Source organism: Choloepus didactylus, chromosome 11 (genome assembly GCF_015220235.1).
Source record: "Choloepus didactylus isolate mChoDid1 chromosome 11, mChoDid1.pri, whole genome shotgun sequence".
NCBI lineage: Eukaryota > Metazoa > Chordata > Mammalia > Pilosa > Megalonychidae > Choloepus > Choloepus didactylus.
The window spans coordinates 39941817-39969548 of NC_051317.1; the positions used below are offsets into that span (position 1 = coordinate 39941817).

General features: G+C 45.5%; 1 protein-coding gene across 4 annotated transcripts; it reads left to right on the plus strand.

Moving 5' to 3' along the window:
• The first annotated feature begins 4893 nt into the window (after positions 1-4893).
• On the plus strand, positions 4894-27558 carry OTULINL (OTU deubiquitinase with linear linkage specificity like). Of its 4 annotated transcripts, none has more exons than XM_037799271.1 (8): positions 4894-5057; positions 21886-22045; positions 22133-22164; positions 22275-22366; positions 23140-23289; positions 24058-24186; positions 25104-25373; positions 26124-27558. In XM_037799271.1, the coding sequence occupies exons 1-8, from the start codon at positions 4994-4996 to the stop codon at positions 26295-26297; spliced, it is 1071 nt and encodes a 356-aa protein (XP_037655199.1). In that variant the 5' UTR covers positions 4894-4993; the 3' UTR covers positions 26298-27558. The 4 variants fall into 4 exon arrangements, with proteins under 4 accessions (XP_037655199.1, XP_037655203.1, XP_037655200.1 ...); XM_037799275.1 differs by lacking the exon at positions 4894-5057 and adding an exon at positions 5425-5760; XM_037799272.1 differs by lacking the exon at positions 4894-5057 and adding an exon at positions 7213-7252.
• Positions 27559-27732: the final 174 nt, after the last annotated feature.

Genomic DNA, 27732 nt, shown 5'->3' on the forward strand with positions numbered 1-27732 from the left:
TTCAAAGGCCAGGGATGGTGAGTGAGCACACCTGTCAGGAATTTGGGAATGTCAGGACATATATCAGGAATTTGGGAAAGAATGAAGCCATCTAATTTGCTAAGAACAAAAAAAAAAAAAATTAAGGAAATGCTAAGGTCTCCTCTGGACCTACATAGAATCATGAAGTTAATCTCCACACATGCCACCCCCTCATCTTTCAGTTCCTCTTGATGGCTCTAAGCTGTCCCCTTTATCACTCTAGCCAGCTCTTAAGCTCTCCTTGCACCCCCCTGGTCAGCATCTGCTCTTAGAAAGAGCCAAGGCTTGTTGAAACTAACTAAGGTGTAAATGACTAATAGGAGAGTGTCCTAATTTAGTTGACTGATATTATTTTTATGGTAGATAAAATCTTAGATCAAGGGATACATTTTAAATTGTAACATGAGGCCCTCACTTGCACAGCTTAAAGGCTCCAGCTTGAGAGTCATAGAAGCTTCATCAGCGTCCACTGGTCAGACTCAGGGTTCTTTAGGTTTGCCTCTGTCCCTGCCACGTTGGACCCTCTCCTGAGAACTCTCCTGACTTCCCTGCTTGTTTAGGCTTCACACATTGGCATTCCCAATCCTGCCTTGCCCTTTGGATTTCTCAGCCTAGGTTGTGAAATGCCAGTGAGAATACTGGCCTCACGCTGGGCTCGCCACTTGCCACATCTGCTCATCTTTATGCTAGACTGGCATGGTGCAGGGTCAACCAAGCTTCTCCTATCCCCCACTTGTCCAGGAGAAAGATCTGACCTGAATTTTGGGAATCACTGTGTTCCTGGGAAGTGATTTTTATTAGGGGAAGCTTTCCATATGGCCCTGTAACCTGGGTTCAAATTCTAGATTGCCTTTTGCTCGTTGGATGTCCTGGGATAATACACTTAACCCCCTTTGTGCCTCAGTTTCTTTATCTGTATATTGGGAATAATAATAGTACCTATATCTAATGGGAGTTGTAGGGTTGGATGAATTAATACATGTAGGGCATGTAACAGAGGCTGGCAATTTGTAAGTGGTCAATAAAACTCTGCCATCATCATCGCCATAATCATCATCACCATCATCATCAACTAACTCTCCATTATCATCACCATTCACCGTTACCATCATCGTCACTGATTGACCTCTATTAGAAAAACTGACCCTACCTGATTTTGGAATAGAAGTTTTTATAGTAATTGAGAGACTTCATATAAACAAGAAGCAACCAATGCTCAGATACAATGCAGAGCTGGAGAAGAAAGCAAAGGATTTCGCAAATTTTGATTTTTATGGATATCAACAGTAATGGCATAAAGTTAAAAAAAAATGGATTTGGATAAGAACGAATAGAAATGAGTACAGGCTGGAAATTTTCACCGATTTTTAGTAAGAAGCCCAGCCATTGCCTTCTGTCACTCATTCACTCATCTTTTCTTGCAACGACTATTGAACAAGGGCCTTCCATGTGCCATTTTTGGTGCAGGAATTAGAGCAACTGACCCAGAGTCTCCCTTTGTAACCTCCCTATTAGAGGATGATGTTTAACTGTAGGTCAGTCTAGCCAGGAAAATTATTGTTATTGTCATATAAGATCATGACAATAATAATAATAAAACAAGCGAACATTTCAGTGCTTACCAGGGGCCATGCGTGGCACATGACGTGTAATAAATGAGCTAAGACAGAAGCAGCACAAAATAAATATTAGCCCTTACTGGTATCCAAACATTTTGCTTAGCATTAGATCCTTTCCCTGCCCCCCTAAAAAAAAAAAATCTTACCCAGAAGAGCAGTATCAAAAGGAAATGGAGAGTGCGAGTCTATTGCCCAGAATAAGGTGTAACAGTTCCACTGTCCTCAGAGCAACTTTCAGTTTGTCCTAGCCTGAGGCTGAACTGAACGTGAATGAGTGACTCTTGAATATAATCCAGGGTTGGGGATAACAATGGAGAATACCTTTTGTAATGTATTCAATGGATACTCGCATTCCACTTCCAGAGCTCAAATGGTCAAGAAAACTCTATGAGAAACCAAAACTCTAAGAAAATCTTTGCTGGAAGTTCTTTCTTTCTTTCTTTTGGTTTGGGCCATATCATGCATGACTCTCCACATGACCAACTGGAGTAGATGTTGCCCTGGTCACTCGATCTGAACTCGTAAGCATCATAACCAGGTGGTTTCTAGACACAACGTTAGGCATTGGCTTTGTTTTTGGTTGTTTTGTTTTAAGTTCAATCGTTAGCCAAATGCAATGATTTGCATCAAAGTTTCAGCCAATATGGTTGCTATAGAGGTCTTCGTTGAGTATAGTTGTTAGCTGGAAACAAAACGTCTCGATTCCCTCATTCATGAATATTCAAGCTCTGTGCTAGACACTAGGGATTCTAAGTCAGATTGCTTGCCCACAAAGTACAACATATGTATAAAAAAATCAATAACCCTATAATTGTTATGTCATATAGTAAAAAAAAGAGGGGGTGGTGGTGTCACACAGGGTAGACCAGAAAGCCAATCAGAAATCTCTATGTGTATTCACATCCTTTAGTTGATCAACATTTATATGTTTATTATATGCCCAGCATTCTTCTAAAGGTTTTGCACATATTTAGTCATTTAATCTTCATGCAGTTCTATTATGAGCCCCCTTTTACAGATGAGAAAACCGAGGCACAGAAAGGTGAAATAATTTATGCAAGCCCACATGGCTATTAAGCAGCCAAGCCAGGCAGTCTGACTTCAAGTTCTGGGTCTGTAAATACCACAGTAAGAGGCCTCCCACTCAGCTTTTGGAGTAACAATGAACATGCAAATTAATTCAAAGGATTTTAGGCCAAGTATAAACAGCTGTGTTCATAAATATTATCTCGGGGAAGACGGAGAGGGGAACTGGCTAATTTGTTTTGTGGTTAAAGGACCTAAGTAAATTTCATTTAATTAGACCATAAGAAATTAGTCCTATTATTTTCAGTTTCTAGTATGGATAATTTGTACCCATTACTGCTCATAACTTGTTTAGGTTTAACTGGCTGCAACAATTTTAAGTCATTTGTTTTGTGCGAGTAATGTGGTTCTATACACGCAAGTCATGGTTTACGACTGTAGAAAACTCCCCTTGACGTTAAAATTTGACTTGGATAAAAGGGATTTTTTTTTTCCTAAACATGTAGAAGAGTTTGGGAACATATTTATTATCTTCTGTGAATCATGGGCTGTAGAAAGGTGGGGTGGTTTAGAGGTTGACCCAGGTTCAAACTCTGCCGTAGCACATTCCTCATTTGTAAACTGGCGATAATAATAGTCCCTCCTTCATGGGCAACTGTGAGGATTAAATGAAATAACACATGTAAAAGACTTATCGAAGTGAGGAGTGAGCAGCCACACAGTGCGTCCTGGGGACACAGGCTCAGCACAATAGAAACTTTCAGCAAATGTGTATACAAAGGGCACAAAAGAGCAGGGGAAGAGAGCCCACTATGGCAAATCTCCCGGGCAGCCAACTGCTAGGGTCGGGGTTGGTGGACGGCAGCTCTGCGTGCCCCACTTGGTGTCGGAGGAGAGAGACAAATCTGTGCTGTTTGAGGGTTGAGAATTTTTCCACCCCAGGGGCAAGGGCCCTGCCGCTGAGAATTCCTGTCCTGATAAGCATCTGGAACTGCTTTTCTGCTGTTTCTGGGTTTAAGGTCTGGTCCAGCCTTTTCATGAGAACTAACATCTCCTTGGGCATGTGGAATGGAAACAGACTGAAACATCCTTGCACAGTGGAAGAGGAAGGGGGCTAGGGCCAGCTGGGAGATGGCCGCTGAGCTTGTGTCCCTGTCTTCCAGCACAAAGTGCCTGGTCTGATGTCAGCTGCCCTAAGTGCCTGACATTATATTAATTGCCTTTGCCTCTGATACAGAATTTTACTGGAGTCCTCAAAGACATGCGATCCTCTAATCCTTTGTTATGAGACTGGGTGGAAAGAGATTCAATTACTTGCAGACATTGCCGAAGGACCCTGTAAAATCCCCGGGTGTTTGCCACATCTTTCTTCAGCTATGGAATTTCTATTCCAAAAGAAGCCAAACCATTTTCAAATGCAAGTCTGTTTGTCTCTGGAATTGTGTGTTGGCAAAAGAGGAAGCGTTCACTAGGATTTTTATTTTCTTCCTTTTTCTTCTGGAAAAAAAAAAAAAAAAAAAGAAAAGTCCATCTGACTAGGAAACCAGAGGCAAAAGAACCTTGTTTTGAGCTCATTTTATTGTTGGGTTGTTTATTTTTGCTGCTCACGACTCCCACATATTTTTCTTTCCTATGGATAAACCATTTTATCTGAGAGTTAGTTACGTCAATGACTAGCCTATTTGCGCCCCCAAAGTAAACCGTGAGTTCTAAGAACGCCCTTCTGCTGACTCAGGAGGAAATAAAGATTGGAAAATTTGCGCAGTCTTGTGGTAGAGGCCCTTGGCCCACAGCTACATGTGGGTTCCAGTCACTCCCTCTCCCGGCCGTGACCTACCACGGCTGTCGGGGACCCGTCAGGGAAGAGGTACACGGCGCCGGCCCCTGGGCCCCCATCACCCCGCCCTCCAGGCTTCTTTGCTTCCCCCTGAATGCGACATGCAGGAAGGTCGCAGGACCCATCCAGCTGGAATTCCCAGCTCGTTCCCAGGTTTAGCGGCCCCGGGACCCACGGCCGGGTGCAAGAAGCAGCTTCCCGTCCCGCAGCCCGGGCTACGACCCGCAGCCAAGCCCGGCGCAGCCTCCGGCCCCCGCCCCGACGGCGCGCGAGCCCCACCCAGCCCCGCCCCGCCCGGCGGAGGCCGCTGATTGGCGGCCTGGCGCGTCAGTCCGCGCGCGGGTGGCCCGGGGCGGGGGCTCGGAGGGCCGTCCCCGCCCCTTGCCCGTCCGCGCGCGTCCGCCGCAGGGAAGGGATCCCGGGGCCGCGGGGCCGCCGCGTCTGTGGGACCCACGGGCCCAGGCTCCGCGCCCTGCAGCGCGCGGCCGGCATGGCGGCGCGGAGGAGTCCCCTGCAGACGCGGGAGCGGAAGGGGCCTTCTGCCTCCATCGCAGGTGGGTCCCGGGCCGGGCGGACCACTCTCCTCCGCGGCGGTCGGCTCAGTCCTGTGGGGGCCGAGGGCGCGCCCCCGGGTTCGGAGAAGGAACGTCCGCGGGAGCCGGAGGGCGCCCCTGGCCGGGGCGGGTGTGTGGTGGGCGGGGCGTGGGGTGGGCGCCGCGTTCCTGCCCCGCGGGGTCTGGGCAGCCGTCGGTGGTCGCTTTCGAACAAAGATATTAACGCCGGCGGGAAGCAGAGCTGCAGGGTCGAGCCAGCGAACGCCCTTCCACGGTGGGGAAGGCAGTTTTTTGGAAAGGAAAAGAGCATCTCAGGGTTGGCGTGAGGTGGGGCGGGTAGGGGGCGCGTGGACCCCGACCCACGTCCCACCTTGGGAGCTCGGAGTTGTCTGAAGGAAGCTGATGGTTTCCCGCCGCGCTGGCAGAGGATGTGGCCCACACCTTCTCGCAGCACTCAGATGTGCCGAAGAACAGAGAGCACTTGCTTTCTTGTGAGTTGCACCAAAGACCAGAGCAGCAGCTGGGTGGCAGCAGGCCACGCCCGCAGTCGCTTCCCTCCCGTCGGGGGACACGTCCCCTCTCTCTGGGCGTCTCCTCCTGGGTCGGTAGCTGGTTCCTCTCGGACTCTTGAAGACCTGAGAGGTGCAGGGTGTTTTCCTTCCCATCCTTTCAGCCGAGTCTTGGATTCCCAGCTAGGCGGAGGGTAAGCCCAGCTGCTTCTCAGTTTGAATGAGCCATATTCCCGTCTTGGTAGTCCCGGGGTCACCCCAGGGCTGGGAGACCACCAGTGAGTTTTGGGAGCATGACTGGGTACTGCAGTGTTGATGGAAAGTTAGCAACTGCTAGAATGCTTTTAACTGCTGCGCTCCCTCCAGGCAGGAACTTTTGATTCAGAGGGCAAGCTCTTTGGAAGGGTGCAAAAGGCTCAGGTCTGAGGTCGAGGCGTTAGCCACTGTGGACTTCCGTGTCCTCATCAGTAAGATGAGGGTTGGGCTAGCCCATCCATGAGGCCCCTCCCAGTCTGGAATCCTGTGATTGACTTGCCTCCCACTTGCTAAAGTTTGTAGAATGAACTCATGTTGCAACCTTTCCTCATCTAGGGTTATTATAGAACTGTTCAAATATTTCCGTGGGTGTGTTCATTTGATTTTTTTTTTTTTTTTAATGTTATTTTCTTTCTTTCTCCCTGCCTTCGTTTGGCAGAGAAAGGAAAGTTGGAAATGGAGGTAGGGGCGTAGCTGGAAAAAACTGGTTAGGTGCTTACTCTAGGCTTACTGTAATTGCCAGGAATTTTCCTCCGTCAGTAGCAAGTGCAAGGTGTGCCTGCTCTGTGAGCCTGGACAGAGAATTCTTTCCCCTGCTCCAGCCTGGGGGGTGCCTGCAGTTGATGTGCAACAGTGGAAGAATGTGATTCCAGGATCAGGTTATGGAAATTTTTTTTTCTCCAAAACAAAACCTCTGAGGCCTAGGAGCATAGTTTCCCTTCTTTGCTGGTTATGCTTGGGAGAGGAAAAAAACAGTTTTAAAATCAATTGCAAAAGCTAGGGATACCTACTCCTATTTTAGTAAGAGAGACACCAAGATTCACTTTTGAGATAATAGCAAATAATACCAAGTTAACGCTTGATGATAAAAACAAATGGAGAACAATAGAAGAAAACCTACAGAGCAAGTAGAGATGGAAGGAGTAATTTTGGTAGCCATTTAATATATATATATATTTTTTTAGTTATTAAAAAAGAAATTTGTTTATTGAGGGCAAGAGGATGCAAACAATATAAAAATTAAAAGCTTATCTGGCATTTAATTGGCTTTTCTTCCACTACTTGTCAAATGGGAATTGGATTTTATTTGTACGTTTTCTAAGGATCCTGATCTGCTATGAAATCTTTATGCAGAGGGAAGCTGTAGGGAAGATTTCTTAAGTGACTCTTGGGATAATTCTTATGAGGGTTGGGGGAATTAGTTCCTCAGTTCTTCCTACTTCTTTCCCTTCTGTTTCATGTGTACTACAAAATAGTCGTCGCACACGATGGTGAGCCCAGCGATTAGCAAAAGGAAGCTCTGGAAGCCCACTTTGCCGCCTCGACACTGGTCCGGATCCTTCATTATTTTGTCCACAGCCAGAGGGTCTTTTTGATTTTCCAAAAATCTGGGTAACTCCTTTTCCATGAGTACTCTCAGGTCCTCCTTGGTTAAGTAGCCTTTATCCCCAGCAAATTTGTGAAACGTAAACATCGTAGTTTCCACGGCGTGTTCCATGTGAGATGGCGTTTTGGTGAGGTCTGTTGAAACCTTGGCGGGGAGGCACGGGCCAGACGCTCGGTGACTGGGACGCGGAGCCAGTCACTACTTCTCTTTAAGTGCTTGGATATTGAGATTTGTGGACTAAACATCTGGGAAAGCCGCTGTCGGGATCAGAATATTAGATATGGAAGAGGCATCAAAGACCACTTTGTCCAAGGCCCGGGAGCCTGGAGAAGACACTGTGATATGTCAGGAAGGCAGAGGTGGCCCCGGGGTAGGACAGAGTGACCTCACAGTTCTCAGCCCACCCGTGGCCATCTGTGTTTGAAGAGGGAGTGTGCCTGCCTCTTTTTGTGAGCCTCAGAGTTGTTAACTGTTCCCATTTATTCCGACTCTGCCTTGGCCATTTCCATCCTTCTGCATTTGTTTACGAATAAAGAGCTGAGAGCTGAGACTGCGAGCTTTCAACCAGGGGCTGACCTTGTGGGTCCCCCCACTCTAGCTGTAATCAAAACTGCTTTGTAGTTTTTCCTTTTGATACTGCTCTTCTGGGTAAGATTTTTTTTTTTTTAGGGGGGCAGGGAAAGGATCTAATGCTAAGCAAAATGTTTGGATACCAGTAAGGGCTAATATTTATTTTGTGCTACTTCTGTCTTAGCTCATTTATTACACGTCATGTGCCACGCATGGCCCCTGGTAAGCACTGAAATGTTCTCTTGTTTTATTATTATTATTGTCATGATCTTATATTATGAGGTCGAGGCTATTTTTATCCCTATTTTATGAGTCACAGCAAAGTTGAGGGACTCACAGGTCTCCCGTGTGGACTTCTCAGCTGATTTGAAGGTGTATTCCTCAATATCATTGTTCTGTTACTCCAGGGCCATTCATGAATGACTGACTTTCTGTGTGAAGCAGATGTTTCTGACCCACCCAAATAATGTTTGGGATTATTGAGCACTTGTTGGCCTGTTCCCACAGGTTTCCCCTCAAAGAGCTGAACACAGAGCAGAGGGGCTGCTGGCAGAGGGCAGTTGGGCCAAAGTGGCAAGGAGTGAGTGGCTGCAGATTTTCCTTGTGCTGTCTGTAACCTCAAAGAGAAATACTTTGCTACTTTAAAAAATAGGGGGAAAACACACTGGAATTTAAACACACACACACACACACACACACACACACACAACAGGATGCTTAGAAACAAATAGTCCATAGTTGGTAGTTTTTCGCCAGCCTGTTTGCCCCACTTTTGTACTTCTATCCTTACTTTTCTATGAAGTGATTGAACACTGAATCAAATGTAACTTTTTTTGGTACCATGTATTTTTTTTTATTAAATTCAGTTTTATTGAGATATATTCACATACCATACAGTCATCTGTGGTGTATAATCAACTGTTCACAGTACCATCGTATAGTTGTACATTCATCTCCCCAATCTATTTTTGAACATTTTCCTTACACCAGAAAGAATAGAGTAAAAAATAAAAGTAAAAAAGAACACCCAAATCATCTTCCCCATCCCACCCTGTTTTTCTGCTCATACATCCATACACTGGATAAAGGGAGTACAATCCACAAGGTTTTCACAAGGCTTTTCACATGGTCACGGCGTAGCTTTTTATAATCGTCTTCAAGAGTCAGGGCTACTGGGTTGGAGTTTGATAGTTTCAGGTATTTTCTTCTAGCTATTCCAGTACATTAAAACCTAAAAAGGGTTGTCTGTATTGTGCATAAGAATGTCCACCAGAGTGACCTCTCGACTCCATTTGAAATCTCTCAGCCAGTGAAACTTTATTTTGTTTCAATTTGCATCCCCCTTTTGGTCAAGAAGATGTTCTCAATCCCACAATGCCGGGTCTAGATTCATCCCCGGGAGTCATATTCCACGTTGCCAGGGAGATTTACACCCCTGGGAGTCAGATCTCACATAGTGGGGAGGGCAGTGAGTTCACCTGCCGAGGTTGCCTAGCTGGAGAGAGAGGGCCTCATCTGAGCAACAAAGAGGGTACCATGTATTTCATATAAGTGGAAGTTCTCGATTGGTGCAGTTATTAACTTGAAAATGGCCTTTTACCTGGCCTAGGTCCTGGCATAGACGTTGCTTTATCTGGGAGGCCTTTCCTGGCTCTCTGGAGTAGGGGTTGGGCTGGGGTGCCTTCCCATGTGCCTGGAGCACCCAGTGCTTGTTCCTCTCCCACTAACAGCGGGCACTCGAGTTCTCATTGTGGTGCTGGCACTGAACACAGGGCCCTCTCTATCCTGTGCCACCACCATCTCCGTGATGCTTGGATGGGTTATGGAATTTGCTCAAGGTTTCCATCTGCTGAGTGGTAGCCAGGACTCAAACCCTGTCAGTGTGACTCCATCCCTAGCCTAATTCTTATCCATCCACCTGTTACTGTCTCCTGAAACAGGTCAGGTTTAAACCTGAGAGCATGCTGTAGTTTCCAAGGTTACTGAAAATCACATGTAAGCTTTCTAAATTAAAGCTGGGTTGTCATTGTTGAACCATTGTTGGTGTTTGAGATCTCTCTCCCAGCTCTGGGGTACAGGAGTTGAGATTTCATGAAAAAATTACCACTGCTGAGCTAAAAAGCTACCCTGTACCTGGCTATGACAGTTTCTCCTTAACTTTTAGAGAAGTTACTGAACCAGCAGCAAATCCTACCTTTTCTCCACTCGAGCACTCTGGTGAATGTTCCATTTCTTAGCAGGACAGTCTGTTTTCAAAATAACTAAGCATCAAGGTTGTATATACCTTGATTTGATCTGTAATTAATTGAATGGAAGGCTATTTTAATGTTACATCACAGTAAATCAACAGAAAAGTTTTTGTAAATGCTCTTTATTTTCCATTAATCTTTTGTTCTTGTCATATTGCGTTTTTTCTATTTTCCCAGGTAGTTGGTGGCCAAAATAGACAGGTGGTATCATGTTTACATTGAGAGGGTGTTAAGATGTTACTTTCATTTCTAGGAGACTCAGAAACATTGTCTGTTAGTTCTGTTGCTGGGATTCATAGGTAATAACCATAAACTCTAGAAACCCTAGCACATAAAGTGCTATGAGCAATATATGTCTAAATTAAGAATTTTATAGTAAATCTTTTGTTGTTGTTTGAACCAGGTACAGATGGCTTTGAGTGTGTATGGAATTGTGGGAACAGTTGACAGACAGTAATTTAAAATAACCTTATTAGTGCTTTGTCCTCTTGCTGTATTGTTTTTTTTCCCTTTTTTTTTTTTTTTTTTTTTTTTTTGTTGTTGGTTTTTAATGAACATTAGGGCTAGTCTTCTAGCTGGGGGAGTAATAAAGTAATTAGAAGTCAATTTCTCAATAGGGTGCTCCCCCTCCCCAAATCAGAGAGAAGTGAGATCTCATTAAACTTCAAGGGTTCACTGTCAAACAAGAGAAGCATGGTCCCCACTTCTGTCCCCATCCCCTGGGAGATGAGTTCCCTGCTGCCTCTGTGGGTATGAGCCAGTTCCCCAATGGCCTGGGGGGGAGCGCATCAGGGAGCAAGCTTTGAGCAGTTTGAGTCCATCCTCCCGGTCAGGGCATGGAGTGTTCCCGAAAGATTTAGTCTCCCAGGCATAAGAGAAGTGAACCAAATCCCTTCTTGCCAGGCAGTGATGGAATTGCTCCCGAATCCTTAGAATGATGCCCGGCATATCGTGGATGTGGCTTTTGACCCCTGACAGGAAGCCTCCACTCACCTGTGAGCTCTCTGATGTCCAAGGAAAGCTGGAGTGCTCCATGTCTTCCGAATTGACCACCCAGACAGGTTGAAGTGCCGTGGAGGAAGGAGAATTGCTGCTACCAAAGGGGAGGTGGGAGAGATGGCAGTCAGTGCCAGCGCAGCGGGGAGAGTAATCAGTCACCATCTCAAAACAAGGGCTGGGTGGCAGTGAGGTCAGCAGATGAGCACAATGCAATGGCTTTTTGTCACTGTACTTGGCATTAAAAAAAATGAACTTGGAGTTCAGTTTGTAGCTAAAGATTAGGTTGGTGACTCAGCTTGAAATGGAAACATAGCCAACAGAATTACTGATAGAAATGTCTGGTCCTGTGGTCTTGCAGCTGAGATGGTGCAGACATGGATGTGTCAGTTCCTTCTTTTCCTCTGAAATCTGAAGTGCAGAAGAAAATCACTTGGACAGGGTTTATTAAATCAGTTTCTTCCATGGTGTGGCCCTTTATTTTATTTATTTATTTATTATTATTATTATTTTTTTTTAATGTTAAGCTCATTTTTGCATGCTTAGCTCCTTGTCACGGAGGAGTACTTGTACAGCCAGGGCTTGTTGACCTACCTGTACTGGTTTGTGCTTCATGCTTTAATATTCCTTTGTGTCTTCTCCCACTTACACCTCATTGATTGATCCATTCAAATAGTTAAGCCTGTAACATATGAAGGTACATACAGTTCTTCCTCTCCCTCCTTCCCTGTCTCCCCAACCTTCCTTTTTTTAAAAAAAAAAAAAAAATTCCCTGCTGTCTTTTGGATGCTGGTCACATCCATGGAAGCCCTTGTGGAAAAGGCTGTTTATCAAAACAGTGCTTTCAGGTCAGCTGGTTTAGTAGATCTTTAGGACCAAGCACAACCTTCTATTGGTTGGCATACTCGCTGGTGTTTGTCAAGGTCTCTGAATCTTCTCCACCTGCCTAGGGTATCGTTCCTATGGTGCAAGCGTTGAGTCACATTTTGAGTTTAGTTGAACTTCAATTATTTCACAACCACTTACAATCCTGTGCCTCGTACCCCATGCCCCTGTTCCTCCAACATAACTCTGAAACCAGTTGAAATAACAAGGCCTTTGGAGAACAGAGGGAAATGGAGGCCAGGGGCCCTGCCTCCTTCTTTGTGGCCGTAGGGGAGGAAGCTGGGGTCCCGAGGCTCTCAGCTCTGCGTGCTCCTGACTGCCTGCTGCTGCTCCATCCCACTGCCTTGAAACCATCCTGGCCTGGGAGGTGAGTGCCCCACCTCCCACTTCCTGCTTTATGTTTATGTTGGTGTAGTTAAGGGGAGGGAAATTACACTGGTGAGGGGTGGGGGGTGCATTATTTCCGACGAATGACACAGTTTTAAAGTCAGAAGGGACCACCAGACTACAGACTATTAGTTAGGATTAGGTTTGATTGGAGTAGCAGAACAACCCAAAATAAGGGAATCAAGTTTGTGTCTCTCCTGTGAAAGCTCAGAGGTGGTGCCCCTGGGCCGGACCGCCTCCGTGGTCCCAAGAGCCAAGGTTCCTTCCCTCTGTTTCTCTGCTGTTAACAGCTTCCATTCCCACAGTCACTTCTTGCTCCAGGATAGCTGCCGAAGCATCAGCCATCATGCTTACATTCCAGCCAACTGGGAGGAAGAAAGGCAAGGAATCCACCCCTCTCAGTGGCTTCTTCTGAAAGTTGCATATACCTCTTCTTGACAAGAATTCACTCTCTTGGCTCCGCCCAGCACCCAGGGAGACTGGAACAAGCCTTTATTCCTAGGGATCATGTGCCCAGCTGAAAGTCAGAGGTTTGATTTCTATGGGAGGAGGAGAAGATGAATTCCGAGCTAGAGTCCTGAAACTTCACGCAGGCTGGCAGCAGGCAGGCCAGACTTGGCTTCCGCTCTTTTCCTCACCCTGCTTTGCCTGAATTTGGCAGCAGCTGCTGCGATCCTTTTTTTTTTGTCCCATTCCATTCTTGCTGCACTTCTCTCTGGTTTCCAACTTGCTGAGAGTAGGAAGACTTTTTGTTCTACAAACACTGCTTTCATTACAAAGAATAATATCATTGAATAGATCTCCACAGTTGGACTAATAACCTTTTATTTCACCACCTCATTTCAACAAGCATTGATTGGCACTCTTAATAATGGAAGAACCAGCTTCCTGTGGCTTCCTGCTAGAATTAAGTGATGTGCTCTTACCTTTTCACACCTTGTTTAAGGGCCTTTCCAGCTCACTGCAGGAGATGCCAGGATCCAAGTCTTTTTCTTATGAGTGAGAAAAGCCATTAAAAGTTTTAAAATAGGAGATGACACAGTCCATTGGGTTTAAAAAAAAAAAAAAGCAACACATCACTCAGGCTACAGTGTGGAAAATGGATTGGGTAGGGAGGCCAGTTAGAAGGATGAGGAACCATTAGCAGCAGCACCTGAATGATACCGATTAAAGGAAGAACCACCACCAGGGGAAACGAGCAGTGGTTCTCTCAGAGGTGCCCTTAGTTCTGTCATGGCCAACATGTTCATGAAGGATTTGTCCTAGGATGTGGAAGCAAGTCTAATAATTAAAGGCCTGGGTATTGCGAGTGCCACAGAAGGCCTGGCAGGTTGAGGCAATGAGCCAAATCCGGTAATGTGCAATTTAGTAGGGATCAATCCAAGGTCCTGGGTCCAATTGGCACAGAACTTGCACATATGATTTTTCTAACCCTTCTCTTCCCTTTCCACGTTCTGCACTAATTGAGAGGTAGACGTAAAATGCTAGCTCAGTGACTGAGAAAATCCACGTGTCTTAGTTGTGTGGGCATTCTAAACCTGTTAAGTCTCCCTCTTGAAGGAGTAAAGTGAGAGAAGCCAGTACTGTATCTCCAGGACAGCCCCTTCTGGAACTCAGAGTGGTGGGGCTAAAGCACCTGTCCCCTTTCTCTCATTAGAAGATGGGGAGATAAACCCCACCAACAGGTCTAAAGAGCTTTACGTTGACAGCAGGCTGAAAGTGACCCAATGGCTTTTTTTTTTTTTTTTTAATAGCATCTGTTTAATACTAATACAATCACAGGCTGCATTTCTGTGAGTGCATGTCTAGAACCAGTATTTGACAAATACAGCCCGCAGGCCAAATCTGGCTTGCTGTCTGTTTTTTTATGACTTATGACCTAAGAATGGCTTTTACATTTTTACATGGTTGAAAAAAGAAATCAAAAGAAGAATACTATTTCATGACACATGAAACTTATGTGAAATTTAAATTTCAGTGTCTGTAAATAAAGTCTTATTGGAACAAAGCCATGCGGTGTGTCATCTATGGATGACTTCACTCTACAGAGGCAGAGTTGAGTAGTTGGAGCAGAGATGGTGTAAAATATTTACTCTCTGGCCCTTTTGTAGAAAATGTGCCGACCCCTGATCTAGAATGAAGACAGTGGTCATCGTGTTAGGTTCCCTCCTTGTTGGGTCACATCTGGGAGCTCACTGTAAGCATGGAATGGGTTCCTGGAGGAGTGGCCACTGTGCTGGTGAGACCCCAAACCGCGTCGTGTGAGAACCGGGTGAGAAGGCTGGACACGTTCAACACGAAGGAGAAAAAGACGCAGAGTGGAAATAAAAGTTAATTCAAAGTATAGTGCCTGTTGAGGGTTTTCATTTTGGAAGAGGATTACTTAGGGAAAGGCTATTGTGTAGTGAGTCCAAAGGACTTTACATCAGAAAAAGTGGGTTCAAGTTCAGACTCCTACTCGTTTTCTCTGGGCTTCAGTTTCTTTACCCCAGAGATGAAATGTGCCTGTGCACGTGTGCGTGCGTTGGTGCACTCGTGTTTGTGCCTGTGCTCGAGACCGACCAGCAGCATGGACGGAGTTTTGAGGGTGCACCAGATGGAGAGATTAATTCCATCTGGAAGGGGCTGGGAGGGCCTCCTGTCAGAGGGGACTTTGAATTGGGCCTGGAGAACAGGCAGGATGCCAGCCCCTGCAGCCCAGCGCGTTCTTCAACTCTGTGAGATATTGAAAAGGTTGTCATGTGGAAGGGGAGCCAGACTGGTTCTTCCTGACCGAGAACAGTGATGATTGAAGTTGTGATTACCGCTCTTATCACGTCAGCCTGCGCTCACAGCCCTTCAGCGCTTCTCTTGCTCTTCAGTTAAACATCAATGTCAGTAACGGGCCCCACAGGCTCTGCTGACTTGAGCCTCCCTGGCCTCCCCAGCCTCCCCTTGCCTTCCTCGCCTTCTGGACTGTCTTGCCCATCCTCTGGCTCTCAGCTCAGCCTCAAGTCCTCGGGGAAGCCTTCCCCAGCCCTGGTCTCGTGGATGTGCTCAGAATCTGAGCACAAAGCTCCTTTCCTTTGGAGCTTTGCCTTACTGGCACTCCGTTCTCATTTGCAAGGGTCCATCTGTAAATCTACACTGGGGAGGCCGGGTCTGTTGCGTTCATAATTGTAGCATCGCCACTTCACACGGAGCCTGGCCCACTGGAGGAGCTTAATCTGTGTTCATAGAATAATGATAGCTTTTGATCAAGAAAAGGAGGAACATTCCAGAAAAAGGAAAAGGACTCCTACAAGATAGGTGACTTCCCACCCCAGGGTACGTGAGCCCTGGTTGGATGATAAGATGGCAAATCGTGGCAGGTGCCATTTGGGTGGTGCTTTAGTGATTACGAAGCACTTTCACGTGACTTACTGCATGTACTGTTGTTCCACCCTTGTGTTGTCACCGCGCCGTGGCCTTTGGGGACACTCTCAGGCTCACTGAGGCCAAGTGATTTGTCTGAGGTCCTGCAGCCAGTAAAAGACAGAGTAAAGACAGCAGTCCAGACTCCGGACTCCCAGCCCAGTGCTCGTTCCACCAGACTGGCTGCCCCCCACAGGCCACAGAGGCCTCCCTGGTTGATGAGATGGTCTTCACAAGGCTCCTTTCGGCCCTGAAATTCCACAGTTCATTGAGAAGGAATCGGAGCTTGCCCTTCAGCAGTAGCCTGCCCCACATGCAGCTTTGGTGTTTTTATAGTTGGGTAGGTTTTAAAAAAAAAAACAACATGTAATTAGAAAGTTAATCTTTCCTTTAAAATGATGGCTTGCATGTAACACTCCTATAACATGTGCCTGGTAAAATGAAAGAACTCTGGATTATGATATTATTTAAAAATAAAACATGTTCACAAAATACTCAGTGTTGGGCGAGGAGCAGTTTCCTGTTGTGCTCACTGACGCTCCGTTTACTGGGGACCTGGGCTGGCACATGGCCAGCCCGTGGGGCTGGTGCTAGGGGCTTTGGTGGGTTGCATGACAGGGCTACCTTTCAAGTTCCTATAGTCTTGACTTTCAAGATTAAAAACTGGCCACTTAGTGGCTCTCTGCCAAAGTGATACTGATCTTCTAGTTGTTTTGGTTATGGTATTTTAAGTGGAAAGACAGTAGTTTCTTACTTGAGCAGAAGTAATACCCCAAATTCAAAAGTTTAGAAAGTGTGTTGGCCCCATCGTTTGATTAGGAGGATACCTTTTTGGATATTTCCCCTCTCCTCATTCACTCTGCTGTGCTGACCTTTTAAAAATCACGATAGTCTCCAGGTGCTCCAAATGACTTAAAAACTGTGATGACCTAACAGAATTTGGCCTGTATTTTATCATTCTGTTTGCGTAATACTTAGTTTATTTGTTTGGACTAATGTACAATATTTTGCTTTGTTCTTGAGCCTCTGCGTTTCTCAGGAGTAAGCAATTGTTGCCCACGATTAGGCTCCCAGCTTTTCCCTGGAGCCACCCTGAGGCCCAAGGAGAAACTCAAGCCCTCTGAGAGGGGTGTCCTGGGGCTGGGGTTCTGCCTGCCCTGTCCTGCCTGGAGAGCCTGGTCCCGGCTGCCTCCTGCCCCCAGGACGTGCCAACCCTGGGAGCACAGGCTGTGGTGCTCTTTGCCTGCATCAGCTGCTGGGAGGGTCTCAGGGCCCCAGACCATGAGCTCCCTGAGGCAGGAGTGGGTCTTTTCCCTCCAGCCCCCAGCCCTAGGATGAGAAGAGGAAGTGTGACCAAGGAGGGTGGGCAGGGAAAGGACCAGAGGGAGAGAGGTCTTCCCAGGCCCTTCCCTGCAGAGTTGGCTTCAGTGCACTCCTCTGGGCAGCACTTGTCACCCCGGATTGGGATTGACCGAAAGCCACGCTCAGCTTTTCAAAGTGACACAGTTCAGAAATGTGGGATGTTTACCTGGTACCTCGGCAGTGCTCGCGTCCTCAGCTGGCCACCTGTGAGAGCGTGTGCAGCTGACCCTGCACGGATGCTCTTCCAGCTCACCTCCCGCCGTCCCTCTTCCCCGCTCTTTCTTCCGTCTCCTGTTAGCTCACTGTAACATGACACTGAAGCAGATAAAAATATGTTGTCTTTATTCAGTTAAAATTCATGTTTTTACCCTAAATTTTTTTTTTTTATCAAGGCCATTTTATTGATCGGTGTCCTTCTTCACTCCCTCTGCCTCCTGAAACATCTAAATTAAATGCTGGTTTTGGTCCTTTTAGCTGGGCCTGGCCACCTGGTACCCTTGGCTCGTGGCCTCTGCTGTGGAAGGTGAAGGGTGGGTGCAGCTAAGGTGGAGCCATGGAGCAAACCCCCAGATGCTGGCTGTGACTCAGCCTGGGAGAGGAAGTGGGTGTGGGGAAGCGCAGATGGGAAAGAGGTGGCTGTCCTGGACCCAGAACACCACGGGGGGTTTCGGAGGGGAACCAGAAACCAGAAACCAGTGAGCTTCCCGGGGAGACGCCGGGCCCCCCGCTCCTGGCTAGGAGTGCAGCCTGCAGCGTCACGTGGCTTCCGGCTCTTGAGTGTCTCCTAGTTTTGTTTTCAGACTTTTTTTTTTTTCTTTTCTTTTTTTGGTTTCCTGTTTGAATGTTTGAATTATTTCAGCTTAAGTACACTTCAGAGGATGGAAAAAATTTCTAAGTAGAAGTTTACCACAAAAAACGGCGGCTTTTTCTTTCCTGGTTTTCGTCCGTGGTCTCATCTGCCACATATAGTTTGAGTGATCATAGATGAGATTTCAGTTTTAGTTACTCACATTTTTGCTCTCAGGAGGCTCTAGTGTAATTACTCAAGTAGATCTTTACTACTTAGTGTTATTTTTTTTTGGATGGTATGGGTTGGTGTCTCCAGATTCTTTAATGCTGCTGATCGTGTGTGAGAGCTAATCAATACACTTTCCAATAGAACAGAAGTACCCGGTGCTTCCTAGTGGCCTTATTTCAGCCACCACCCAAGTGGTTCGGTCTGAAAGGATTAAGAAGAAATTTCATTTTTGTGTCTCTTGAAGGACGTTAGGAAGATTAAATCCATAATTTCCAGCAACGCTTCACTCGTTTTCCTTCTGCCTCCTCTGGCGCACTGCACTTCTGGAGGCTCTGTGTGTGGCCCAGCCTCCCCCACGTGCACCCCACCTGTCTCTGGCCCCTGTTCTCTCCCCTCTTTCTGTTCCATAGAATGACTGGCTTCCTGGTGAGGGAACCTACCCTCCCTCTTCATTTCTTGACGCAGGACCCTGTGAGGCAGGGGCTTCTCGGGCAGGGCGCCTTGAAGTCGGCTGGCGATGGCAGCCTCCACAGGCAGCCTGGCTGAGGGGTCCGCGGTGAGCATGCTGACGTTGACAACGTTCTCCCCTCTCAGCCACGTCTGAGGGGTGAGATTGGACTCAGGAGATCGACTCTAAAAGTTGTGATCCTGGCACTGTTTTGCTGGGTGCCCCACGACGCTGTTTCCTTCTGCATCTGTTGTTGTTGAGCTGTAATTAATCCAGCCATTTGCACATGCAGGAGAAAACTATTACTAATTCTCTTTCTAAAGAGCCTTGATTCCACTGGCTGTAACAAAACCAACTTGCAGATTTATTGGACTCCACACTTCAAGAGGCAGGAGAGGCAGGTGGTAAGATGTGCAGCTTTCTAGCAAGGCACTGCCTGCCCGTCTTTGAATTCTAGCTCTGACAGTTAATATCTGGGTCTCACTGGGTAATTATTCAACTAACTTTCCCTCAGTTTGCTCACCTGCAGAGCTGGAGTCCCTGGCATCGTAGCAGTAAAATGATAATCAGCATTTACTGGGCTCCTGAGTGTGTGGGTGTGTGCTGGGTGCGCTCCTGGCTTTCACTTGGCCCTCGGCCCCTGTGAGAGCTGGCTGGGATGTGCGTCCTCACTGCGAGATGGCCCAGGGCTGCCCGCACCGAGCGCCAGACCTGCCCCGGGCTGCAGGAGGGGGTGAAGGCCGGCACCACCGGGGCCACTGCAGGGGCTCTGAGTTACCCACCATCCTCACCCCGGAGCATCTTGCCCTAGTGTAAATGCTTGGCATAGGTGCTGGCACACAGCAGAGGCTCACGGTGTAGCTGATTTTCAGGGAAGCCCTGCTCTTTCCGACTAAAACAGACTTTCCCTCGCCACCTGGGGACCCCCATCCTGATGACACCTTATCAGTGAATGGCTCAGAATCGTCTTCCAGCTACAGTCAGGCCCCCACAGAAGGAGGGTCTCGTGTCAGAGCTGCCAGGCCGCGGGGAGAGAAGCAGCAGGTGCCCCAGTGACTTCATGAGTCCCACCAAGACCCCCTCCCGACGGCAGCTCCCTCCCCTGGGATCATCCTCCCTTCCCTTGGTGGCTGAAGTTACTTGATCCAGAAACAGGGAGCCTGAGGCAGAGGGAGGCTGGGCGTGCAGGCAGTGTGCCAGGTGTGCAGGGACGGGGTGCTGTGCCCTCCACGTTTTTTCTGACCAGGTGACCACATCAGTTTCTTGTGGCGAGTGGGGCTTAATTTCGAGGATAAGGGCAATGGGCTAGGGAAAGTGAGAGAGTGTGTGTGTCAGTGTGTGTGCAAGAGTAAGTGTAAGAGTGAGCATGTGGTAACTGTGAGTGTGAGTGTTTGAGTGGGTGTGTGTGGAGGAGTGGGAGAACCGTCATCCGCGTGGGTGTTTGGTGGATGCCCGGGCAGCTGCGGGAGGGGCCGGGCTGCTCAGTGAAACGAGGGCAGCAGCTTAAAGAATCCGTGACAGCCCGGGAAGCACTGGCCCCTCGAAAGGGCCGCGGCTGTCCCCGCCTTGGTGGCCATGAGCCCTGCATGGAGAAGTGGGCACCCCCAGGGGCAGAGGCAGGTGCTCTGAGAGCCTCCCTGCAAAAGCAGCTTGAATGGCCAGCACATCTGGAGAACCTGGAACCTCATCTAAGGCTACAGAAGCGCAGGTCAAAGTGAGAGCTCACGTTTCACCTGTCAGACCAACACAGACTGACACGGGAGTGGCCGGCGTTGGGAGTTAGGGGGCTGGTGCTCACACGCTGCTGTGGGGGTGTTGGTGGGCAGTGTGTGTGGGAGGGCACTTAGGCGCATCTGTCGAAATTAAAAATGTGCACTTCTTTTGACCCAGAGTTTCCTCTGCTTGGAATGACCCTACAGAAAACTGCCACGGGTCCTCAAGGACTGCTAGGAAAGAGTGTTTATCGCAGCGTTGTTTGTGGACGTGAAATGTGGGAAAGAATCCAGATGTTTATCACGAAGGCTACAGTTGCTTAAGTCTGTCTTTATGCTGAAATATTGTTCATTCTTTAAAAAGAATAATGTAGATCTGTCTATATTGATAGGAAAAGATGGCCAAGTTGTATCAAGAAGGAAAAGCACTGTAAAATAGTGTTTAAAAACCATGAAAAGAATCCGTTTTTGTAGAAAATGTTTATGGTTAGGATAAAAGAAACTCTGTAATAGATGAAATTCTAGCTACTCCATGAGTTTAAGGATTTAGTGTCAGTTCAAAGTTGGAAAAATCAGGCTTAATCAAAGTATGAATTATAGATGTAAAAACAGTATAGCTTTACATTTTTAAAAAATTCTATAAAGTTTCTAAGAGGGAGTGAATATATAGTGATTTGAATCACTATTCAACTGTTCTAAATAACACTTATTTTTCTTTTAAATAGTTGTAAATATTTTCTCAGAAATCTTATTTTCTGTTTTTGCTGGTAAGTTCTTTCTTTATTCGGAGTGTAAATGTGCACATCAAATATCCAGATGATCAAAAATGCTAAAATTGTAGATTCCAAATGGATGAGGTTTTTAATACAGTTAATGACTGGAATTTTACTAATGCATGTGCTGTAGAGGAAATTATTTTGCAGTGAACTCCAGGAATGCTGGCTGTTGTCAAGACGTCCTCTTCCTCATTTGTACTTCAGCATTTTACACGCTCAAATGTAGTAGAATTAGGAGTTTACTGAACATAATAAACTGTTATAAGCACACAGTGTGAGCTCTGTAGGCCTATTGATTTCATCTTTTATTTGCCAAATCAGGGATTATAGTGTGTGTAACAGACAGTGTATCTAAACCCATCTCATGCCATCTTTTCTTGTAAGTGGTCCTCTTTCTGGAAATGATGTCAGTGTACCTGCCATCTGAGTCACTTGTGTTGTTAAAGTGATGCCACGTGTTTGGCTTATGAGATGATTCAGAACCCTAATGCAGGCAGAGTGGATGGGGGAGAGGTTGCTCGTGGTGCCTCTTGTGTGCTCAGTGCCGAGAGGATCTCTGTATCATTCGTGGATTCGGTGAGTATTCGACAGGAACCAACTGTGTGCCAGAGAATGGTAGAGGCAGGTTTGGGATTTGGGTTTGGTTGATTCTGAAGCCCATACTCCTTATGTTACACTCTCCCTCTTTAATTTTGTTACATGCTGATTATAGAACAAGTAGGTATTTCTTATTTCAGGTTGAACTTCTGAGTGCTTTCAAAATATGTAAATCAATGATAGACATTTTGCAGGTAAATGATCCAATGTATCCCTTTTTCCTTAAATGAAGCAGACTGTTGTCTAGTTGTGATGTGCATTTTTTTTTTTTTTTAATTTCTTAGGAAATGACAAAGTTCGCTGCTGGACACTAGTTACAAGTCAAGCCTTGGATAACACGTGGAGATTTGCAAAGGGGTCCATGATGTTGGCAGTTTCATTTCTGGTGGCCTCCCTCTGCTACTTCAGAAGGCTGTATTTATATTTAGGGCAGCAACTGAAATGGTAGGTCATTGCATCATCTTTAAATTTCAAAATTGCCCTTACTATATAAAGTAGAATTTTGATATCATTATTCCTTTTATCTTTCAGGTGGATTGGATATCTGCAGAGAAAATTCAAAAGTAATTATTTTCATGTGTATGTTTCCTTATCTTTAAGATGTGCAGAGGGCGTAAGGAGATGTGAAGAGGAAAGAGAAAAGTAACTACCTTTTATTTTTGACTTGATCCAGGGAACCTCAGTGTGGAAGCGGAAGTTGATTTACTCAGTTACTCTGCAAGAGAATGGAAAGGAGAGCTACCTCGTGCCAAGCTGATGAGGAAGGTGTGTCTGTTTATAAACGCTATGGAAGAACAAAGAATTTGTCCATAAAAAATCAGGAGAGAAACATTCCATTCTCCTTTACTAAATCCAAAGATCAGCTAACACCAAATGTGAGACATGTAACAATCGTGGCTCTAGTTGAAAAGCCAAATGGCTAGTAGACATTGGCTTGGGGCCTTTTACCCAGAGCTCCTGCCTTCGAGGATTTATGTAAATTGGGCTGTAATTTTGGGAAACGTGAGCTTTGCTACTCTTTTCAGCCCTCTCCTGCCCAGGCCTTTTAGACTTCTGCAACACAGTGAAGGTTTCTGCCCTGGGAGGGATAAGGTACCTTGACATAAAATATTTTGAGGACTTTTAGAATTTTCCATCAGACCAGTCTTGGTAAATATTCCCAGCAGTGCTACCCAGCATTGCCTTTGTCACTAGCAAAGGCAAAAACAAAAGGCATATTTAAAGTACCCCTTAGCATGGTCTGAAAAGTATGCAGTATTTTTCACTACAGTCAAGTTGCATCCATTGCCTCCCCAAAACGACCTTCCCTGGCCCTGAGCTTCCAGGAATTTGCATGTAAGATAGCACGATAACAGACTTTACACACATGAGTCATGTTAAAGCTACATGCAGTCATGTTCATAACTGATCACTGTTTTGTTTATGTTGTCCATGTTAGTTGGCAGTAACCCCTTACGGAAAATACAGCTAATTTGCTTTCTTTATTCTTTTGATCCATGGGCTTAAAACACAAATATTTTTCTTTTTTGTGCCAATAGGCTTATGAGGAACTGTTCTGGCGGCATCATATTAAATGTGTTCGGCAAGTAAAACGAGATAACTACGATGCACTGAGATCGGTACTGTTCCAGGTGTTCAGCCAGGGCCTCCCTTTTCCATCCTGGATGAGGGAAAAAGACATTGTTAAGGTACGGCTCCACGCAGACACAGGGGAAGCGGTAGCGCAGATGCTCCGGTCTCCTGTGGGCTGCTTTGTATCAGGAATTTTGAGGTTGAAGGAACTCTGGGGGGTCATTTAACCCATTCCTGTGTCTCATGTGTAAGTTTGCAGATAAACCATCTCAGAAAGGTAGCCATAGACAGTTTGATCCTGGGCTCAGGAAGTATAGTGCTGGGAAAATGGAGTAGATACTATGATGGACCAGATTCTTACATATACCATAATCTTACTTAATAATAATAAAAAAAGCCCTGTCAAATGGATAGTATTACCACCGTGAATTTACAGTTGAGGGTGATGCTAGGAGGGGAAATAAGCCAGGCAAGGTCTCCCAGCTGGTGACAGATTGAACTAGTTCTGAACCCTGCAGTACATGATTGTGAATTCCAAGCATTTCTGATGTGCTCTGAAGCCCTAAAACTGTTTGGTTAAAAATAATTTCTAAAGAAATATATATAGGCAGTTAGGGAAGTATTTTAACTAAAACAGTGTTTTTGTAGACATAACCTTATTTAATACATTTAGGTTCTCATCACCTGTGAAGCAAGAATATGATTTACAAATCATTGAATCCACAAATCTAAAAAAAATGACTGTATGCTTTTTACTTAACTGGCACACTACTTTTAGATGATGACTGCTAAAGGAGATAAGATTATGCACTGTGTCATATTCAAAAATGGTGTGTAATAAATGTTGAGGTACTAATTATTATTGCTTGTACTTCCTCTTCAAGCTTCCTGAAAAACTGCTATTTTCACAAGGTTGTAATTGGATCCAGCAATACAGTTTTGGTCCTGAGAAATACACAGGTTCAAACGTGTTTGGAAAATTACGTAAATACGTAGAATTATTGAAAACACAGGTGAGTGTTTTGGGGAATGAAAACACATGCCCCAAATGTAACCACTTTTCTCTCAGGCAAGGCGTATCACTTCACGTTAGTGAGCAGGAAAACGCAGGCCAAAACGCTGCTTCTAAAAACTGATCCCCTTTCCTTGTTCTTCTTTCTCCTACCAAGCTGTGGATGAGAGCAGCGTTCCTCTACCTGATAATTAGGGTCTGTATTCAACGCCTCTGATGGGGTTAAAGTCGTTTTTGTGAGCTGGCCCAGAAACCATAGCAATCACGTACCTTTATTCCCCCAGAACTAGGGGGCCCAGGTTTCAGACAAGGTGTCCAGAAGTGCCCTTTGGGAACATACCCTATTAATAACTTGGAAACAGCACAGATATAATAATTTGATTAAGAGGTTGAATACAGACACATTTTGGATTATTAGAATTAATCCTGAGCCTATCATACTAGCCTTGTGGAACACTGTAACTTTTTGTGCCATAGTTGTTGTTCTCTGTAAAACTGGAGGACGAATAGGATCTACCCTGTATGAGGACCGTGAGGCCCAACAAGGTGAAAAATCTTGGGAGCGTCAGGCTGTGCCTGGTCCCCATTGAGTGTTACAGGATGCTGGCACTACTCGTCACTGCACTACCCTCCATGTAACCCAATTATCTTAATATTTAATAAAAGTATTAGCAATTTTAGGAAACTAGCTTGCTGTCATCGAAAAAATATATGTATTTCATTTAAACCAGTCTGTCATTGTGGAAGTAACATATGGTTTTAAAAAAAACCAAACACTGCCAAAGGATGCCAAGTGAAAAGTTAAAGTTCCGCTCCCCCCTATTTATCCTTGATGTATACGTACTTTTAAAATTAGGCAGTCATGTATGCACTCACCTTTACCCTCCTAAATTTCACTTTTTACACCTGTGTTTCTAGTGGACTGAATTTAGTGGAATTAAAGATTACCACAAGAGAGGCGGTATGTGCAACATCCTTTTTTCTGATGCAATTCTGGAGTATAAACTTTACGAAGCTTTAAAATTCATCATGCTGTATCAAGTTACCGAAGTTTACGAACAAATGAAGACTAAAAAGGTTGTTCCCAGTCTGTTCAGACTCCTGTTTTCCAGGGAAAGCTCAGCTGACCCTTTGAGCTTCATGATAAATCACCTGAATTCTGTCGGCGACACTTGTGGATTAGAGCAGGTAATTGGGGCAGAGCCTCAGGTACCTTTGCTTCAGGATGATCTTGGTGACACTCGGATGCAGAGGAGTTTGGGGTTTACATTTCTGCAGCGAGGCGGCTGGTTGATGTCTGGGACCCTCAGAGGAGGACAGGCAGAGAGAGAGCCCCACTGCCCTGTGCTGGTGGCTGAGTGTCTCCTGGCCCTGTGACTGGGGCCTGGGTGGCTTTCCACGCTGCTTCTCTGATGAGAGCAGGCTCTCCTGTAACAGGTTAAGCAGGAGAAAGTCCATTGGGAAAAGCATTTGGTTAACTACTGCAGATAAATAGAAATTCCTGAAGCTTTTTTAAATCCAGAAAATGCTTTTATCCCTTCAGAAAAAGGTTTCTTTTTTGTTTTGTTTTGCTTTTCTAGGAAGTGAGCAAAATTATCTTAAATATTTGTACGCAGATTGCTTTAAAATGATATAAAACTAACTGGAAAAAGTGTAATTTTTATTGTGCGCATTCCTTTATTTTTCATTGTTTTTTTTTTTCCCAAGAGTTTTTCCTGTGATTTCTTCTTGCCGGTTTAGAGAGATGTCCCTAAGCTTGTCCCCCTTCCTTCCATGTAATAGACATCTGTTTGTACCCTGTGCCCACTCAGTGGTTTACGTGGTCATAAATGAGTGGATTAGTTCAGAAGCTGCAGAAGAACGCTTTTCCTGTACTGTGGTGGGAGGGCAGGCATTTGAAACCGTGTATTGGTGACCTTCCTTTCATCTCATCCCCAGATTGATATGTTTATACTTGGATACTCCCTTGAAGTAAAGATAAAAGTCTTCAGACTGTTCAAGTTCAATTCCAGCGACTTTGAAGTCTGCTATCCGGATGAGCCTCTCAGGGAGTGGCCAGAGATCCGCTTGCTGACGGAGAATGACCGCCAGTACCACATCCCCATCCTTTAAGGCCAGAGGGCGAGTGGCAGTGTTCCCCAGTGACTGCAGCCACACCTGAAAGGAAAGCCGTTGTTGGAAGCCAAAGTGAGTGTTTCAGCTGCTGAGGGAAGTAGGACTTTTTCTCTGGAGTTTCAGGTACACAGGAGGGGGCAGTGCACAGATGGCTTGTCGTTTTTTCAGTGATTTCCTCCAAAGCAGCTGCATTGACACAGGTGGGTTGGTGGTTTGACTTTATCCATCAGGCCTCTGGACACGACATCCAACGGCTGGCCTTTGAGAGTGCGAGGAAGTTTAATATGGACAACAATGGGGAAAAAAATCTAGAAGAGAACAGTTAGGGAAAAATGGCTGATGCGGAAAGAAAGAATATGTTTATCTCCAAGCTTTAAGTTCTTCATTAAGAATCTCATCGACTGATTTTGAATCAGCGCCAACATGGCCTTATTTTTTTAAGCATTATCTTTCCAAGAATCTCTGTGGTATACTGATTTTCTCAATCCACATATTTAACTTTAAAATGTGTGTGTGAACGTGCACATATATATGTACATGCATATGTATACATGTATAGTTTTATACGTACATAAGTATACATACATACATATAACCACTACTTTGTAATGTTGTACAGTTGGTTTTATATCTCTTTGTTTTTTTTTGTTACTGTTGTGTCTGGCTAGTTTAACGTGTTTTATATAAATAAAAAAGGTAAATTTGTAGATTAAGGTCACTGAATGACAGTGACTGAACTGTCCCCAAAATATTAAACTATGATGTATTTAATATGTCTTTATATGTGTGTTTAATGTGGAATCTCACTATGGTGGGCAGAATAATAGTCCCACAAAAGTGTGCTAATCCCCAGAGTCTATAAATATGTTGTTACATGGCCAAGAGAAATGAAGGTTGCAGATGGAATTAAGGTAATTAATCGGTGACCTTGCAATAGGGAGAGTATCCTGGGTTCTCCAGGTGGCCCTGATAAAATCACAAGGGTCCTTAAAAGTGGAAGAGGGAACCCGAAGAGAGAGTCAAGAGGAAGATGTGAAATAAGGAAGAGGTGCTACAGTGCTGGCTTTGAAGATGGAGGAAGGGGCCACAAGATGGGGCGGCCTCTAGAAGCTGGAAAAGGAAAGAAAATGGACCCTCCCCTCAAGCCTGCAGAAAGGAACACAGCTCTGCTGACCCCTGACATCAGCCCAGTGAAACCGGGTCAGGCCTCTAACCTGCAGACCTGTAAGAGAATAAAATGTGTTGTTTAAGCTGCTAAGTTTGTGGTCATGTGTTATGGCAGCAATAAAAAACTTAATACTCAGGCTAAGTTTTTTAAAAATTCAGTTTTATTGAGATATATTCACATACCCTACAATCACCCATAGTGTATAATCAGTTGTTCACAGTGCCATCATATAGTTGTGCATTCATCACCACAATCAATTTTTGA